Below are 18,628 nucleotides of genomic sequence, written 5' to 3' on the forward strand. Positions count from 1 at the left end.
TTTTTATTTGTAAAAGAAAAGAAACATCAGGTTTCGTCTTTGTTAAATAGCCATGAAAGTTTACTTGTCTCAGGAGAATTGCTTAGCTTCCTTTTATTTCAAAATTTTTTTTCTCTTCAAACTTTGCCTATCATTTCAAATATACAGGATGTCTGAAATAGCTAGAAATATGTTTTATTTATTTATTTTTAATCATTTGAAAGCAAATTGGCTTTGTCAATAGGAAAAATATTCAAAATAAGGTTGGAAATAAAGAAATAAAATTATGTTAAAAAAATAATGCTACATTTAATTTTCAAGAAGTTGCACATTTTAATATTTAATGAGATTTCACTGTGAAAATTCATTAGATCAAATTATTAAAATTTAATATTAAGATAGGGTGAACCCTGGTGAACAGAGACAAGAACTAGTCTCATAGAATTTATTTTCAGACATTCAATACAAATTTTAACCAGCGTGAGTGGTCTCTCCGATCACAAACTTTCTCATATAGACTTCTTTTAATGGAATGTCGTTCAAAATTGGACAGAAATTTGCACACTCATCATAAATTATATACGAAATTTGATAGAATACCACATTTCATTCGTCTAACAAATTATTCTTTAGTTATCCCATTCATTGGAAGATATAAGATCAAAAATGTATTTTTCGAAAGATTTAACACTTGGAAATTCGTCAAAATCTCACGTTCGAATTTTTTGATGATTACAGTATTTCTTCCTTACTTTGTATATGAGAAAGTAAAAGGTTTTGCAATGAATCCAAGTTTATATTAGATGTAAATGGTATATATGAAGTTTTGAATCAAATCTCAACTGGGTCGAAGACATTTTGAAAATTTAATGCATGAGCTGAGAGATCATTCTGATGAAACTGCTCCCGAATGTGGTGAAGTATAAAGCAATCTAAAATGTAGATTTTTTTATTCAATCAAAATTTCTTATCAAATTTTAAATTATTCTTCCTTTCAAAATTTTAAATCAAATCTGTCAATGGGTTGACCATCTGTCGGAGATAGATAAAATTAGGTACACAAGTTTAGCATCTAAAATGTAAGATTCTTATCAAAATTTTTAATCAAATCTGTCAATGGGTTGACCGTCTGTCGGTCTATGGCTTTGTTTACGTGTAAACACAATAATTCATAATCACTATGGCTTATATTGAGAAATAATCAATTAAATTCAGTTTGTAATTTTGTGATTACAACAATTGTTTATAGTTATAACTAAATAATAACTATAGCGGAAGTTTGTTTCTTAATCCGAATATAAATTAATAAGATTACTTCAAAACGAAGAGAGCTGTATAAATAAAATTTTATATGCAAATTTAGCATCTACGTTTCAAATTTTGTATCCATCAAGGGACTTGCCATATGTAGGCCGTTACCTTTGCATGCATGTAAGTGCGATAACTTACAAATACGATATGTGATCTTAATACTAAAATTGTAGTTCTGTGTCAAATAATTGTTTCAGTTGATTGGAATAAAACAACATCCAAAATTCATATTTAGCTTTATTTACTAAGCTAAGAAGCACAAAAGTCTATGTGCGGGTCTCTGAAAATTGCCATTCACCGCCTTGCCCAAAATGCATAATTTTATTAGGTAACACCTTTATTAGAGAGTACGAGTTAAAGTTTTCTTGAGATCTCTTCCGTTGGTTTAATTGAATCAGTTACACTTATCTAAACCTCTATAAAGAAAAAAAATATATTTATTTTAATTTTTTATTGAATTAAGAATTTATTTATTGTTTCAATAGTGTAATAGATTTTAGTGGCATTTTAAGTTTGGAATAACTTGTATATAATTCGAGTCGGAAACTTTAAATTTAATACGTCAACTATACCCCATTGGATTAACAACCAGTTGCAGATTATTGCTTTTCCGAGGAAGGTGGAAGTGTTGAAACACTTGAAGTCTATGTATACAAATTCAATGTGAGTGATATATTTACCAAGTGATTTTGCTATAGACGTCCTAGATTTATCCAAAATTCACTTTTCGCTGAACGGCTATGGCCTGTTCATTGGTCTTTGTGGTAGTAACTATACTTACTTATTGAACGAATAAGTGAATTTAAAATATATAATACGACTGCAAATTATTATTCATTTTTAAAAAAATAATTTTAATGTAATTACTTGAGTTAAGACTGAATGGAGTCAATTTATACAATAACACGATCAATATGGCTGCACTTCTGTTATAATTCTGCATCCTTTGTTGTGAATTGTCTTTCATTTGCATTTTACAATTTGTGTACGTTTTGTTTTATCTTTTTGTGTAGGACAAATAGCATGTTACCACTTTGACTGTTAAAATCAAAAATTAATAACTAGTTGTTGTTGGCATCACACTGTGTCCTTTTAAGTCCAGCTCTAATAATATTAGCATACTGGTATGCATATTTATACATTAACTTGTAAAAAATATAAAGATTTATTAAATATGTATATGTATACAGTGAAACCTCTCTGAGCGGCCACCGTTCGATTCCAAGGAAATTTGGCCGCCTTGAGGGGGTTTCGTTACAGTTGCAAGATAATTGATATAATACATAATATAATAGGTGTGACACATTTAAAATGAAGTGTGAGACTTATCTAAAGAGAAAATAGTACATTATTTAATGGGTGTTTTTTTTACATCTTATTAAAAAAAACAACGATATAATTTAACTCTTGTTTTAAGTTTTTAGGCTTCTTAAAAACAACCATTTTTTCAAGTTCGTCTTTAGGTTTAAAGAGTAAATCTCTAACTGATTTGTTTGTCATTTCGTCGACTTCATCTATTTTCCTTAGAGTCACTGGAGATGAAAGCTTAACTGTATTACGATTACAAACCGTATCAGAAAATTCCTTTCCAAAGACAAAATAAGCCCTTGAAAGGTACAAAAATTCATTTGTAAAAATGTTTAAACATAAATACTGTAAAAAAACAGATTAATATAAACACTGTTTATATTAATCTTATATCAATTTTAAATTTGATTAAAAGTGTGTAAAAAAACGTCTATCTATGATAGACTCGTCAACCAAAAGGTTTCCTCCTAATCGCAACTTGTATCAGAGCACTCTACTACTGTTTTGTGCTGAAAGGATTTGAGATCGTACTCTAGTCCAGAAAGTTTCGAGAGATCTGCTTATTGATCTTCCGCTACGATTCGTTGAATAAAACTTATTGTCTTTCGATTCTCTGCTACTGATTCCACAGCTAATGAAACATTTATTCATCACTTCTTCACTTACTTTTTCCATGAGATTTTAATCCAATTTAGAGCATCTTCGACAGAAATTTACTTTGAAAGTTCACAAGCATTTTCGCATCCATCGATTCATGAAAGACATGTCGCAGAGCGCATTGTCTGTATTCCATCTTGTAACATTTTATAACACCATGATACAATGGCTGAAGCTTTGATGTTGTATTTGGTGGTAGAAATTACAATTTAAGATTTGTGAGCTGAGCTCCGTGAACATGACACGCCGCATTGTCCAAAATAAGAACTTTTTTGGTTTGATTCCTCATTTTTTTTTTACAAAGTTACCAACCATTCTTCAAAAATGGATGATGTCATCCATGTTTTTTGTTCGCGTATCATGACACACCAAGATAGTTTAAATATTTTCCTTTAAAACATATGGGTCTTGATATCTCCAAATGACCAGGGGCTTCTCTTTCTCTCCAGCTGCTCTCACGCAAAAATGGTAAGCCGTTTCTTCGGAATTTTTCCACCTCTGTCTTCTTCAGAATTTTGAAGCATACTTTTATTGGACAAAGCGACAGAAAAATAGTGATTTTTCGTTCATGTTGAATGTGCCCTTGTCATCATATCCAGCCAAAAGCAGTGGAAGGCGCTCCTCCAATCTTCATATGAAAGGAGGGCGACATTGGCCACATCGCCACATACTGATCGAAAAGTGATGCTTTACGTGTACGAAATCAATCCAGCTATTCATTGCTGGCAGAGAAATTTTCAATTCCCAAAGCATCCACAAGTTCTAGTACCTTGTGTTAAATCGTATGTCCATTGACAGGAATTTTCTTCTCGAGAACAATTTTAAATCGTTCCAAATCAGCCTCATTTATGTCGGGTATATTTTTTGTGTTTCATGCAGTTGACACTAAGAAATTTGGAATCTTCGTATTCTTTCAAAATCAAATCCTTTTCTTTAATGATTTTGTTGATTTGCGTTCTTCTGCAATTAAAGAATTCAACTTTCTCACCGATTTGCCGTTGTCATACTGACACAGAACTTGAATGCGCTGCTCGAAATTTTGAAAAACGCGCTTCGACATCGTTGCAACTCAGATCAACGATCAACTAATGAAAGAAGCACGAGTGTCGTTTTTGTTCCAAAATTATCGTAATCTTTTAAATAGCCAATAGGAAGCAAGAAGTACAAACAACCTTTAACATGACCTTGAACCTTGCAGGGATGGCCGTTCGAAGAGGTTTCACTATACAGGGTGTCTCAAAAACTTTGACCACTGCTTTTATTCCTTAAATATTGATCATAGACATATGCTGTAAATTACAAAGTTGCGTAAAAAAAAGGTGCAGCATGATTAAATTTTCAATTAAAATTTTCAGGGGATTAAACTTTAAAAAATATACAAAATTTAAATTATTATACAGACGCCGTACAAAAAAAATTCTCAGTGAGCAAAATGTTCCCCATCCTCTAATAAGGTCATGTACAAAATTTCAGAATTTTCTCATGAAAACTCTCAAAGATACGTTAAAACAAAGTTGGTGAAGGGTCAATCACAAATTAATATGCAAATGTTTACAGCTTCAGTACAGATGACCCGACGCAGGAATGCATCATAAGGAAATAAAATATGCTTCATATCTTTAGTTTTAAATACAAATTTTAAATATGCTTTCCGAAAAATGCTTTAAATTTTTATATCATGAATTACAGAATATAACTTAAAAACAGCACAGTAAATGAACCTGTAACAAAAACTTAGAAATGTTTGCATATGCAAATATATGCCACTGATTGGCGCGTCCCACAATCTCAACAGACGCGTCATTATATTATATTATTTGTGCTTTGTCAATGATCAATAGCATAGCTTACGTAAGAATAACTCGCACATAAATATTTCACACTTCTGCTGCATTTTGAGAGTGCAATTAGCCTGTACAAACAGTATGTCACAATACAGTAATGAAGAACTTTTTGAAATCCTAATGCTTTACAGTTTATGCAATCGCAATGCTAGCGAAACCGCACGGGAATTTCGGCCTAAATATCCCAATTCCCGACATCCTTCTAGGAGATTTATTTCCCGATTAGTGCAACGAATGCGTGAAAGAGGAAACGTATATCCTAGAGGTGGACCAGGTAGGCCCATACTTCACTCAACTGATGAAGAAATTGATATTTTGGCTTACTTTTGCAGTCATCCACATAGTAGAGTTCGTACTGCTGCTTCAGAAATGAACCTATCACGCGCAGCAGTGTGGAGAATACTGAGACGGAATAGATAACATTCTTTTAGCATTCATGGTGTGCAGGGACAGGAGCCAACAGATTATCAAAGTCGTCTAGATTTTTGTAATTGGGCTCTTAATCAGGAAGATGCTAATTCATTCCTCTTACCTGAAAAACATAATTTGGGCAGACGAATGCTGTTTTGGGTGTGTGTGTGTGTGTGTGTGTACGTACGTGGGCCGTATAAAAATTTAAATTTTGTATACTTTTGAGTTTAATCCCCTGAAAATTTTAATCGATTTCATAACAGTTTGCACCTTTTTTTACGCAACTTTGTAATTTACAGTATATGTCTATGATCAATATTTAACGAGTAAAAGCCGCGGTCAAGGTTTTTGAAACACTCTGTATATATATAGAGAGAGAGAGAGAGAGAGATTTGCTCTGAAAATGTAAATGAGCACAATAATTTAAATGTTAGAAAAAACAATATTAAGTAAATTTGAAAAAGTTTAAAAAAACTGATCAAAAGACCAAAAATAAATTTTGAAATTTTTTTCAGTCTAAGAAATATTTTTGATGTGCAAGTGGACTTCACACGATATGCTGTAGACTCAAAATTTTTATCGTCGTACCCTATTTTACATCTATAATGTGTTCGCGAATTCAACCCATTCTGTTTAAAAGAAAAAAATTACTGAAATAAAAAAATAAAAAAAAAAAAAGCTTTAAAAACTCAACTGTATGAAATTGCGATGATTTTTAGGAACAAATACTAACTGGTTTTTCTTTCAGTTAAAAAATTGTTGCTTCTTGGATTGTGGTGGTTTAAATAACTATTCAAGCCACAAGAATCAAATTATTTATTTATTGGATGATTCAACAGTGACAACTTATGAACAGATCTTTCGTTGGGGCAGATGGTTGTTTTCACCTTTGCCGCATTCCTAGAAGTGCCTACTTTGCCGTTTTCGCATAACAAATTCTCCTTCTTGAGAGTTCGTATCGGTTTTGAGCATTTTGTTAATGATCGATCCTGCTGGAGGGCTTGTATTCACCTTCTCTGTACTATAGTTATGTGTTAGTTCATTCCGGAACGAAGACCACAGTTCCAGATCCGACCAGTCGGATTCGGTCAGACTTGTCAAATACATGGAATGTATGTATTAGAAAAGAATGGCCTTGCTGTTGCGGTACCGGTACTGTGGTGAACCCAATCCGGAGTGAATCGTTAACGTTCATTTCTCAGACCGAAAACATTTGAGGCAGGAGAGTCATGCATGTGGGTACTTCAGTAGTGAAGGAAATAAGCATCGTATTTTTGTGACAAATAAAGGTTTTTTGATATTACACGAGAAAATTGTTAAAATAATAAGAAAGTTTGAAAAATAAAAAAATAAAATATTATTATTACATGATCTGTATTCTATTGCCCTCGGTTCTTAATTTCGTTTGAATTAAAAGCTAATTCAAATGTCTGTATCTTTAATTTTTCGACTAAAGAACCAAAAATAACACAGTTTTTAACACCATCATAAACTAACGCTAGTTTTTTTTTTTTTTTTTTTTTCTAAATATTAAAAGGAAATAGAATTGCATTTCTTTAGATTATTTTCTGTTTTATAAAAAATTTTTTGCGTTACTTTAAAACATTTTCTTTTTGCTTTTGACGAATAAGCTAATTCTGTAGAACACACTTTCTTGTGTAAATGTAGTCCTTAAGTTCCAATTTTTCTTGTTCATTGTCTCTCCTTTTTAAAGTTATATCAACTTTTCCCCGCCGTTTGATTTAATTTATGTTATAAAATCATTCACAAAACCCTCTTCCTTCCCATCTATTTTATAATAAGCATATGAGAGTTCGCATGATTAACCTCCAGTTAAAAGCTCATTAATATAACTTCCGTAATTTTACAACTACAGAGGCAGGATAACTAAGAGTTTCTTACCAACATTAACTTGGTTGCTGAGGATACATTTTGTAAATTTTAATTGCGTTTTTTCAGCTTATCATCAGATTTGAAAGTTTTTTACGATTTTTTACAAAGATTTATTATTATTTAAGAACTGTTATTATTTAAGAAATTTTTGTGGTAGAATTAATGGTAGTGGTTTAGTTCAAGGTCTTAACATTTCCCAGCAAAGGAGTGCAGTATCTACCTACAAATTACCTTATTTCTAAATCATGTGCGTTAAATTTACTAAAGAATTAATAAAAATTAAATGAAAATTGCACTGAAATGAAAGTGGCATCTTTGAAAATAGTGTGGTGTTAATTTCATGATGGTCTAAAAATTTTTTCGGATTAATTTCTTCGGAGAAAGATTTTCTAGCAGCCTCACGCTTCTGCTTTCGACATATGTTAGTTTCTTTTGCTCTTAAAGTTTTTACATTTCTTACCTCCATTTCCGCTATTCACTTATGCTTACGTTTCAGCAAACATTGAAACAAATGCAAACCTGGCAAAAAGATTAAGACAAAAAAATTAATGTGTTCGAATAATTCGCTAACATTAATTTTAATGCAGTTAAATATTTTTTTTAAAAAAATTAATAACAATTGAAAGAAAGGCTATGTAAAAAGGAAATCGATATCATTGAAATAATAAGATTTTAACTTTAGAGATGGTATTAAAATATTTTTATTAGATTATTTATTTCGAAATTACTGTAAAATTTCGGTTAATTTCTAATTAATTACATAGTTAATTAACATTTGCGCTTTGGAGGGTTGACAGTATTTTTTTTTCTTTAAGAATAAATGTGCAAGGTTTCGTTGAAATCGGCTCAGTCATTTAAGAGGAGATGTGTGACATACATGCATAACCATAATAACTTATTTATATTAAGATAAATTGTAATTTTATTGATTTTTTTTTTATTTCTGTCCCCGGCATTTCTTTTCCTTTATACAGAAATGAAAAAAAAATATTTATTTACTTTAAAACAGAGAAATTCTTTGTTTGAAAATTAGAGAATGGAGAGCTTGGTTTTAATTAATAATGAAAAATTCCAATAGAACGTACATTGCCTTGACTTTTTTTTAGGATTACATCTATATCTGGAGAAATAGTTACTTTTTTTTCATAATCAGTAGTAGTGGAGAATGGGTAGTATGAATTTCTTCAGGAAAATTACTAATTTTATATATATTGTTTCACTAGCTTTTTTACACAAACTAAGAATATAAATGCTTGGTGCACATTTTGTAAATTTGGGAAAACGAATAATCTTGATTATGTTTCTTTTTACAAAATATCTAAAAATTTCTGAACTGTAAACTTGCTTCGAAGATAAAAAATATTTATAAATCAAAACAAGAAATTTGGTTAGCTTCAAAGTAAAATTATAATCTTTTTTTATTTATATTATACATTTGTTTAGAACCAGCTCATTACACGATATTACATACACAATATTTTACTAGTAAATTGATAATTATTCATCCATAAAACGTCTATATATCTTGGTTGAGGATAAAGATTTGTTGTTTTACGAGATTAAAGATTCTACTGATCATTCGCATTTACATAAAACACTCACAAAGAAAAATGCTTCTGTTAACTGAATGCAGTTTACTCATTCAGAAATTAAGTTGACTCACCTGAACAGAAATTTAATCTTTTTCGGTTTTTTAATAGCTCAAATTCTAATTTGTAATCTGTCTGTTTAAATCTTGGAAAATATTCAGAAATTATACATAAAAGAAAAAAAAAACTTTACATGCTTACCTGAATATACTGTTAGATTAAAGGTGGATTTTTGATATTAATGAATGATTTTTATAAAATTAATCTTCAAATTTTGCTAAGCGTAGTGAAGATACGTGTCATTAAACATCTTAGCATTGGTATGGCGCGAAAGTTTGAGAAAGGGGTTCAAGTTCATTTTTCGTTCTCGTCATCTGACTGCAGATTAAAATTAAGATCCCACTGCAAAATAGCTGTTGTTCAAATCGAAACAAAAGTATAGCTAGCATGACATTAGTCAACTGGAGATTTTTATTTGTCGTGTTATACTAATTTCCACCCTATCAGTTGAAATTTGTTTTTAAGCGTAAAATCATTTATTGAAAACTCTGGATTTGTCTTTAAATAAGACGCAAGGTATTGCCTCTTTTTTTTTTTTTTTTTTTTCAACAACTGTTCCTTTTTATGTAATACACCAAGTTAGATATGTATAATACTAAGTCTTATTCAGTATTTATAGTACTAAATGAGAAGAAGTGTTAAATATCAGCATTACAGTTTTATTAAACTAACATTTCTTATCGGAATACTGTGATAGTTCGAAAGCTGTTGATTCAGTTTAAGGAATTTTATTTTAAACTTATTTGAAAAAGGATTTATTATTTTTGATTGAAAAAATCTTATTAGAAATCCAGTGTAGTGCTACTGCGTTTACACTTCGAAAATACAAAATTTTGGACAATCATTATTAATATTCAGTTTACTCTTGTTAGAACCAACTCATTTATGCAAATATAATCAAACTTCTTTCTTGCACGCACAACTCAGTTATAAAAAATCTCAAACAAAGCGCATTAACGTATTCACAAAAATGAAGCAAAACAATAAAAGATCCGTTTCTAAAATATTATTCTTTATTTTACAGGCAAAAGTTATTTCAGCTTCATTGATGTAGTAAAGTTAAATTATTTTGTAACATTTCCGTGTCAACGTATCGAATAAAATAATCTTTAATTCAATATCTATATCAAAATACAGAAAGGAATGGAAATACGATGCTAAGCAAAACCGAAAAAAGTACATGGGCATCATAATTCAAAAATTAAAACCTCCCTCTTGGAAATCCTTTCTAGCGAGAAAACATGCAACAAATGTATAAAATGTATCAAATGAAATTCTATCAGTTAAATTCTAATTGACACTCCATATTCTGTTATCAACAGAAAAGACGACCACATCAAATAACTTATGGCTGACCTGAGGGATGTGCAAGGGTATCACTGACCAGAATGTGATCAATTGCTTTCTTTTTCTTTTAAAATCCAAGTATGCATATAAAATGTTGTAGAGATTAGAAACAATTATAAAATTCCGTCGTTAAACAATTTTTATTGGGAAACATCTTAAGTAAAATAATAGGTTCGTATTTTTTAAATAATAGAGAAGATATGCCAGTAAGTGAAAAATCAATTTCGAAATCACTATGAAATTTTTGTCTATATAGAAAGAAATACAAGAAATGGTGACTAAGAATCAATGATGAATAGCGTCCTTTTCCGGTTCTACAATTTATTACAAAACATTATTTGCAAATGTTTTGAACTCTAATCCTTTTAATATTTCTTCAATAGGATATCACAATGTTATTATTTTTACGTTTTATTTTAAAGCACCTGATAAATCTGAGGGATTTAAGTTAGTGTAGGAATTGCACTTTTTTTTTCTTTGATATAATGTTCTGGATTTGAAAACAAAAGTAAAGTCGAATAAAATGTATTTTATGACAAAATTGGAAAAAGATTATCCGAAACTTAAACTTTCGGAAATATTAATTATACTGTTGACAGGGACAAAATTAAAACTTGAGCCGGTAAGGATCAAATTTGAGAAGTTTTGAAGTTCCGATGTTCTCCCAAACATGTCACATATGGTTATAACGAGCAACGTTAAAGCATATTAAAATAAGCTTTATATTTATCTTAAATTTTAGTGATAGTTTAATTGGTACAGAAATCATTCAAAATAAAGCTTTATTAATGGAGTTATTAACAAATTAAAGCTTTTGAATATTGACACTTGATTTCCAATAATTGAAAAGGTTATTTAAAATTTCTTGATGAAAAATAAGATTTTTTGTAGAGTATGGAGCTAGTCACCAACGGTAATTTGATTAAAAATTTGAAGTATAATTTCATCACTGAACGCTTCAGTGAATAAATTGTCTCCCAAAAATAAAAACTTATTCATAGAAAGACTGCATTCAAAACTTTATGATACAGCTCAAAAATATTCGTCGAAATACTAAAAACTATAGAAGAAACATAAAGTTTCATAATCTATTGATTAGTTTTAAGAATATTCATTATTAAGAAAAAAAATTATTACTATCATTTTTATCAATTTGAATTAAAAGTTAGCAAATGGAACGAAATTATTATATTAATATTATGCAAATCATATTATTGTTAATGATAATTTATTAAATTATTCATATAAGAATTAAAATTTCAGTTATGGAAACAGTATCATGAAAGTAATTTTGGGTAATAATACCGTTTGAGTTTTGAATCTGGACCTCGGAACGACTCCGTGGTTCTGAAACCGCGAAGCGCATAGGTCCAATCCATCACTGATGTATTGTCATTGACGGTTACCCGCCTTCTCATTTTAAGTCCTTAGCCATCTCATGATGAAGTGAGGGATCAACACCCTTAATGCTAAAAAATCAAAAATCCCTAAATGCATTAATTAGTCTAGGCAGAATTTGCCGAACTTTTCATATATGTTATTGTTATTTGTCTCAGTGCTTGCGATATCTTGATTTTTAATTTTATATGCGATCCTCATTTTTAATGGTACATTTTCAATTAAGCATTATACAGTCAATTTTGAAGACTTTAGTATTATTTTTGCAGTGGTATTAGTGCAGCTAGTGGTAAACTGTCAAAATTGAGAAGAAATATTATTTTATTAACATAATATTTCTCCTTAATTTGGACATTTTTGCAATGTTTGATTATATCTTAGACATAAATATTAAAGCATGTTTTAACTTTTTAAAGACATTCTATATACTTAACCATTTTGCATATGAGGAAAATTATAATTAAAGTTGCACTCTCAAAAGGCTGTAAAAATGACCTGACAGAATGACCTGATATTTCATCTGAGTATACATGAAGTAATGTAGATTTGCTTTGAGAAAGAAGGAAAAAAAATAGTTCAAAAATTGACTGATAGATGGAAATGTACTCATTATAAGACGCTAATTAAAAAACTTGGCATGTTGTTATTGCACTCTTTATTCAAAGCCCATCCGCCATCACAAAGTGGTGGATAGATTCCGCGACTGTGACAAAAAATCGGTTTTTAATTGTGCCTTGGTCAAAAACCCTAAAACAAATCAAAAACTGATAAAACCGTCTAGAAAAAGAAGTCGGCGGCAACTTATTTAAGAAATGTTCAGTATATTGTCCACCATTTTCTCCTACGGGTTGAAAGAGCAAAATAGCCTTTCCTCAACAGATCTTAGTGTTTCAGTGGTGATACTGTGAATGTGTTATGTACTGCGTGTTTTCAGTTCACGTAAGTCAGTGGTCGGCTAACTCATTATTCAACAAATCTAATTATCAACAGTTCAACGGCTGAAATTTCTTTTGAGAGACACATTTTTTAAGACATAAATGATATAGGTAGGTATATTGTTATTCATTTAATTAGGGTACTCTTAGCTGACTTTTACAAAGAACGTCTTCAATCTAATCCTTGGCTCACGAGTCGCGGTCTGCCTACCATTGATCTAAGTTCACAATCGGATCCCCGTACACAGCATCCTTTAGGTAACCCCACAGTCAGAAATCTCTCAAAGGATCGGATCAGGTCAGGTAATCGTAGTGACTCTGCTGTTAGGAAATGGCAATTCTGTTTTTTCCAAAATGCAGATTCACCAGCTACTTTACAGATATTGCAATGTGCGGAGGACCGCCATCTTCCATAAAAATTGCATTATCCACACATTCGCGCTATTGCAGTGCTGGAATGAGCTGCTTGCGCATAAAAGATTCATAACGTGTCCCATTGGCTGTACAGGTTACAGGACCAAATTGCCAGTCTTCTCGAAAAAGAAAGGGCCTCCAGAAGGGAAAAGAAAGGGCCTTCTTTATTGTGGTTTGTGCATGGTGCAAGGATGTTGCACATAATTCTATATCCCCTTTGATTAAACTCGCTGTCACCGTGTAAAGCAAAAGCTGAGAATAAATTATCTGGGAACTTTTGTTATATTTGAATGAATTTATGCTCAACTACCTTATATTCTAGAACATAGCAATAAGTCATTTAGGATTTTTTTTTTTTTTTTTGTAATTTAAATTACACAAAATAATGTACCATTTTTAATTATATGTAGTATAAAAATTATTATTAAAATTACACAATAAGACCATTATGATGTTATTGATATCGAAAGTTAAAAACTAGAAGACATTTTATATTTAATACTGTATAAAATTTACAATTCTGAATTGAAAAAAAAATCATTGATTTTCTTGTTTGAAAAATCATTGTGAATTAAAAATAATAAGGATTCGGATTTTTTGCATATTCAAAACTACAATCATTTTCTAGTTTCTGCAAGTTCATGTTATTTGCCTAGAATGTTTAGTCGTAGTGTTACTTGATAAGTGGGTATTTGATTTCCAGAATGTACAACTTCTAGAACTATGACTTGATGAGAAATTGTGGCCGGATTTAAAATTTTGAGTAAGTTGCATGATCATGTTGTAGGTGGAAAATCTTGGGGCATTAAAAATCATTGACCTCTTTCACTGCATTTCTTGCATTCTGCATGAATCTTTTGCTACACTATCGCATGTATTCTTATTGCATGAATTCAAAAACATGTCATGAAAGCGCATACTCATCCTGTATATGATTTTCCAGTTTATTAAAATAAATTTAGAAAATAATTTTGATTTTTTCATATAATTTATTTTTTTAACAATTTCTTTGCACAAAAATAATTGTCAGTATGTTAAAATTTCTGTCCTTTTTTTTTATTTTATTAAAATATTACAAATGAAATACGTTTTCTTGAATATTTTGAGTGAATCTGTCATGCCAAATGTATTCAACTTTGAGTATCATGACTTTTCGCTGAAAGTAAAAATGCTTGGGAATAAAAATGGAATACCTTAAGATTGATTATTGTGAATAAATGAATTCTCACCAGAAAAGTGAAATAAGCATTTGTGTGCATGTTCTACCTAACATCTTGCTCGTAGTGTAGCTGTTAGGATATATTATTGTTTTTTGATTGCATGTGTGTCTGTTTTGATGCCCCTGCTAATCAACATTATCATGCAGTCTATGATAAATCAAGGTTGAATGCGTTTAATTAATTATAAATTACATTTCTTTGGTTTTCAATATTTAGGGGATACTTCAGTCACTTTTTTGCCTCAGTTTACGTATCCATCTCCAGCCTATTATGGTTATCCTGGACCTCAGTACAGTAAGTATAGTGCTTTAAATTTTGTTGCAAAAGATTTTGCTCTTGTACAGTCAACATGATTGATTATTTCATAAATCTTCAAAACAGAACGAACCTTTTAATCATTTTTTAATATTTTGGCCTCTTTTGATGCTGTTTGTAACAATATAAAGAAATGTTAGATATTTGTGTTACGTTTTACACAAAAAACATTGTGTTTAATTTTATTAGGGTGTCCCATAAGTTTCTTTTCTATTTCTGATAGGAAATGAATGCACGATATTTACTGTCTAAGATATTATTTAATTTGTTATATAAGAACTCTTTTGCTGTATTACTTTCTTCCGTCTTTCAGGAAGCCTCATTATTCCTTCTTTCCAAAATTGTTGTGTTTTGAACAAGAAATAATCCTCAAGGTGCGCTTTTAGTTCGCTGACGGATTCAAAGCGCTTATCACGAAGAGAATTTATTAAGGAAAGAAAGAAGTAATAACCAGATGGAGCGAGATCTGGAGAATATGCAGGATGCGGTAAAACATCCCTATCAAACTGTAAGAGCTTCTTTCTTACGATTAATGCAATATGTGATCTTGCGTTGTCATGATGAAAAACAACGCTTCATCGGTTCATTAATTCCGGGCGGGTTTTTTTTTTTTTTTTTCCCCCTTCCTATTTAGCTTTCATTTGATCCAGTTGATGACAGTATTTCGTAAAATTTATTGTTTCACCTTGAGGAAGGAGCTCCTAGAAAGTTACGCCTTTCCAATCCCACCAAATGGACAAAAGAACTTTTTTGGGGTGTAGTAGAGCTAGATTGAAACCGATGACATAGACCGCTAATAGATAAACCTGCATGTTTGCACAAGCAGAGCCCGATAAGGCCATTCATATCGCGATGAGAAAGAAACTTTTGGGGCACCCTAATACAACTCTTCATGAAATATTGTATATTCAGCAGCCCTTATTATTTTTTAACTTGTAAAATCTTTTATTACATTATTTAAAAATTGTAGGTTTGTAATATAATATGCAGAATGATCTAAATTAATTAGGAGGTATTTGGACATCTCCTGTGTAAAAACAAATGAATGGACTACGATCAAATTTTGTACACATACTTTCCTCTGCATACAGCTTTGATTTCAGAAGAACGAGAGATTAGTTCATATTTTGGCTAATAATAGGAATACTACACAGCTGTACAAATAAGGTGTTTACTTTTAAAAAATACCTGTAATAACTTTTATTTTATGAGAAAATAAGAAGCTCTTAAACTGCACGGGCACTATTGCTGTCATGTGCATTTGTTATTGCTCATTCTGCAACTGCAATTGTAATTTCTCTCAGTATTGCATTTGGTTGCTACCCTGTCCTGGTTTCACTGTAAATGTTCCAGTATCCTTAAAATAGAATTCACTCACCGAAGGCTTGTTACAGTAAAAGCAGCGGCGTAACCGAAGGGGCAAGACACCAGGGATGTAATATAATTTTTTCGTTCCCGATCGTCATAATCGATTTAGTAAATATAGATGGCATGGCATTATATTTTTTTCTCCTTGTTATAATATTGCATTTTTTAAAGAATATAAATGCATTAATGTTTTGTCCCGATGGTGCCCCGTAAGATGACACCTGGAGCATCAATACCTCCTTAGTTGCCCGCCGATCGTTACGCGATTAAGTAAGAGGACTTCGGCTCAAGCCCTCACCTGACGAAATGCCTTAAGCGCGATAAAGCGCTGTTATCTCTCTAATGAAAAGTTAACAAAAAATACTTGATCTGTTGAAAATAATGTCATATTCACTAAAGTCGTAGTTTAATAAAAAGTTTTTTTCTGCACACATTATATAGACGAAAGAATTTCAGTCTGAGTTTGTATTTGCACTTAAAATTTTATACAAATGATGTATCACTACACTATTTTCCCTTATGGGCTAAATTATGAACTTTTTTCTTCTAAAATCAAATCTTTGTATGCAAAATTTTGTTGCTTTTTTTCCTGTAGTTTTCGCACAGAAGTGCCTGAATGCCTTTTTAATTTGAACATTAAATATATCGAAGGTTCAACTTGTAAAGAGTAGTTTTATCTCAAATATATCTCAAACTAGCTTTAAATTATGTTTTTAAGTAAATGGGTAGCGATATCTTTTTCATTGATTTGTCGCTTATACTTGTACAATGCTTCTCCATGTTTTAATAATACTGCATTAGTCTAAGTCTTAGAGAATCTTCTTCATTTAAGTGATTCAATTACCATGGACCTTTTTATCTTGGAAACATTTTTTATTCTGGCATATTTATTTCGCTTAAATGTATCTTGTTCTGTAGCATTTCAGTTTTTATATTTTCATTTTTTGCACATTTTTGTCCATAGAGATTTGTTTTACTTTTATGGACGTACCGTATTTCTGGTATTGATTGAAGCTGAAATTTACTTTCAATGTTTTGTATTTGAAGAAGAAGAAATTCTCTGTATTCTATAATTCTTCAAATTTTACAGTTATAAGAAAACCATAAAAGATTAGATTTTCAAATTATTAAACATGATAAATTAAAAATATCCATTTCTTAAATTTTGTTCATTTGCATTTGTGCTTTTTCTAGTGACTGCTAACCCAGGACAAACTGCTCTTGTGTATCATCCTGAAAGGTATCGCCCTGATGGAACAGATTTGGCAATGGGCATGTTAGGAGGTGCTACTGTTGGATCTCTTATGTGGGGTCCTCTACTTTGGTGGTAAACATTCTGAAATTGGTGGCCACAAGACTGTTGATATTTTGCCATTTTCAATATGCCTACTTTTATTATAGAAAGACTAATTTAAAACAATAGTTTTGAAAAAAAATACTTCTTTTTCTACGATGATTTTTTCTGTATGTAAACTCATATTAAATATAGGTTTAATGTTAAAAATATTTAAAAAAAATTGATGTAATTTATTTTAGAAACTGGTGGTTTAGTTATTTTGTAGTGAAGAAAAGTAGATTTTGTCTGTGTTTGAATTCCAGGTGCCAAGAAAATATGATTTTTATTTATGCTAAATAATTCTTAGAAATGTCATTTTTGACATTTTACAGTTACAGTATATAAGAAATTATAGTTTGGTTGAAAGTTTTAATTTAAAATGATTTTTTTATTGGAAGTAGCTATGGGCAGTGTATTTAGCTGAATATCTTGAAATCATATTATATCTGTTATAAGAAATTGATAGACAAACAAAAGGACAGCAATTCTTCTTTTCTTAATAATATTAATCAATATCAGTTAGAATAAACATGTGTATCTGTAACTCAAAAACATATTTAAAAGAATATCAATATTAAAATCTCATTGAAAGTGGATTAGTTCTATTGGCACATTTAATTTTACCATCTATCTGCATAATTTTTCTTTGTAAATAATTTGTGCAAATGCTTTCTCTTGTTAGTTATTTATATTTCAAAAAAAGTTGTGAATAACTGGATGAAATTATATCAAATAATTATTTTCCGTTTAAATCTGATAAAAGTGATGCATTTTGTTATTTAGTATCGATTTTCATCCCTATTAACTTACTCAAAAGTTATTGTTTAAACATCTTTCATAAAGTAAAATTTGAAATGTAAAGACTATATATGTCTCTTTTTTTCACATTCTTTCTTGTTCAAGTAATTTAGTTCAAACATTTTTAAGAAAGAGTTTACTGTTTTTGATTTTATCACAGAATCATATTGTGATACAACAGATTAATGTAATTAAACAATAATCATGTTCTATAGATGATATTTGTATTAACTTCCTCTAATAAATGAAATATTATTTAAAGGCATGATTTAAATAAAGTAAAATCATATTAAAATTCTTTCATATAGTGCTGAGAATTTTTCCATCCCAGACGACTGATTTTAATATTTTATTTAAAAGATTTGAATTTAATTAATATTTTTCATTTTAAATATGCATTAAAGTATAATCTTTTAAAAATTGTCATATATTTATATTTTGATTT

The 18,628-nt window shown here is 30.3% G+C and overlaps 1 protein-coding gene across 2 annotated transcripts in view; it reads left to right on the top strand.

Annotated features, from left to right (window-relative positions):
• The window catches only part of LOC129958165 (pleckstrin homology domain-containing family B member 2-like), a 31,800-nt gene extending 14,326 nt beyond the window's left edge, over positions 1–17,474 (top strand). For both annotated transcript variants that reach the window (XM_056070405.1, XM_056070406.1), the window contains exons 8-9: positions 14,583–14,660; positions 17,244–17,474. In XM_056070405.1, coding sequence (XP_055926380.1) covers positions 14,583–14,660; positions 17,244–17,380 — 215 coding nt within the window. In that variant the 3' untranslated portion in view covers positions 17,381–17,474. The remainder of the gene's footprint in view (positions 1–14,582; positions 14,661–17,243) is intronic.
• The last annotated feature ends 1,154 nt before the right edge of the window (positions 17,475–18,628 follow it).

The sequence above is a fragment of the Argiope bruennichi genome, chromosome X1 (assembly GCF_947563725.1).
Source record: "Argiope bruennichi chromosome X1, qqArgBrue1.1, whole genome shotgun sequence".
Classification (NCBI taxonomy): domain Eukaryota; kingdom Metazoa; phylum Arthropoda; class Arachnida; order Araneae; family Araneidae; genus Argiope; species Argiope bruennichi.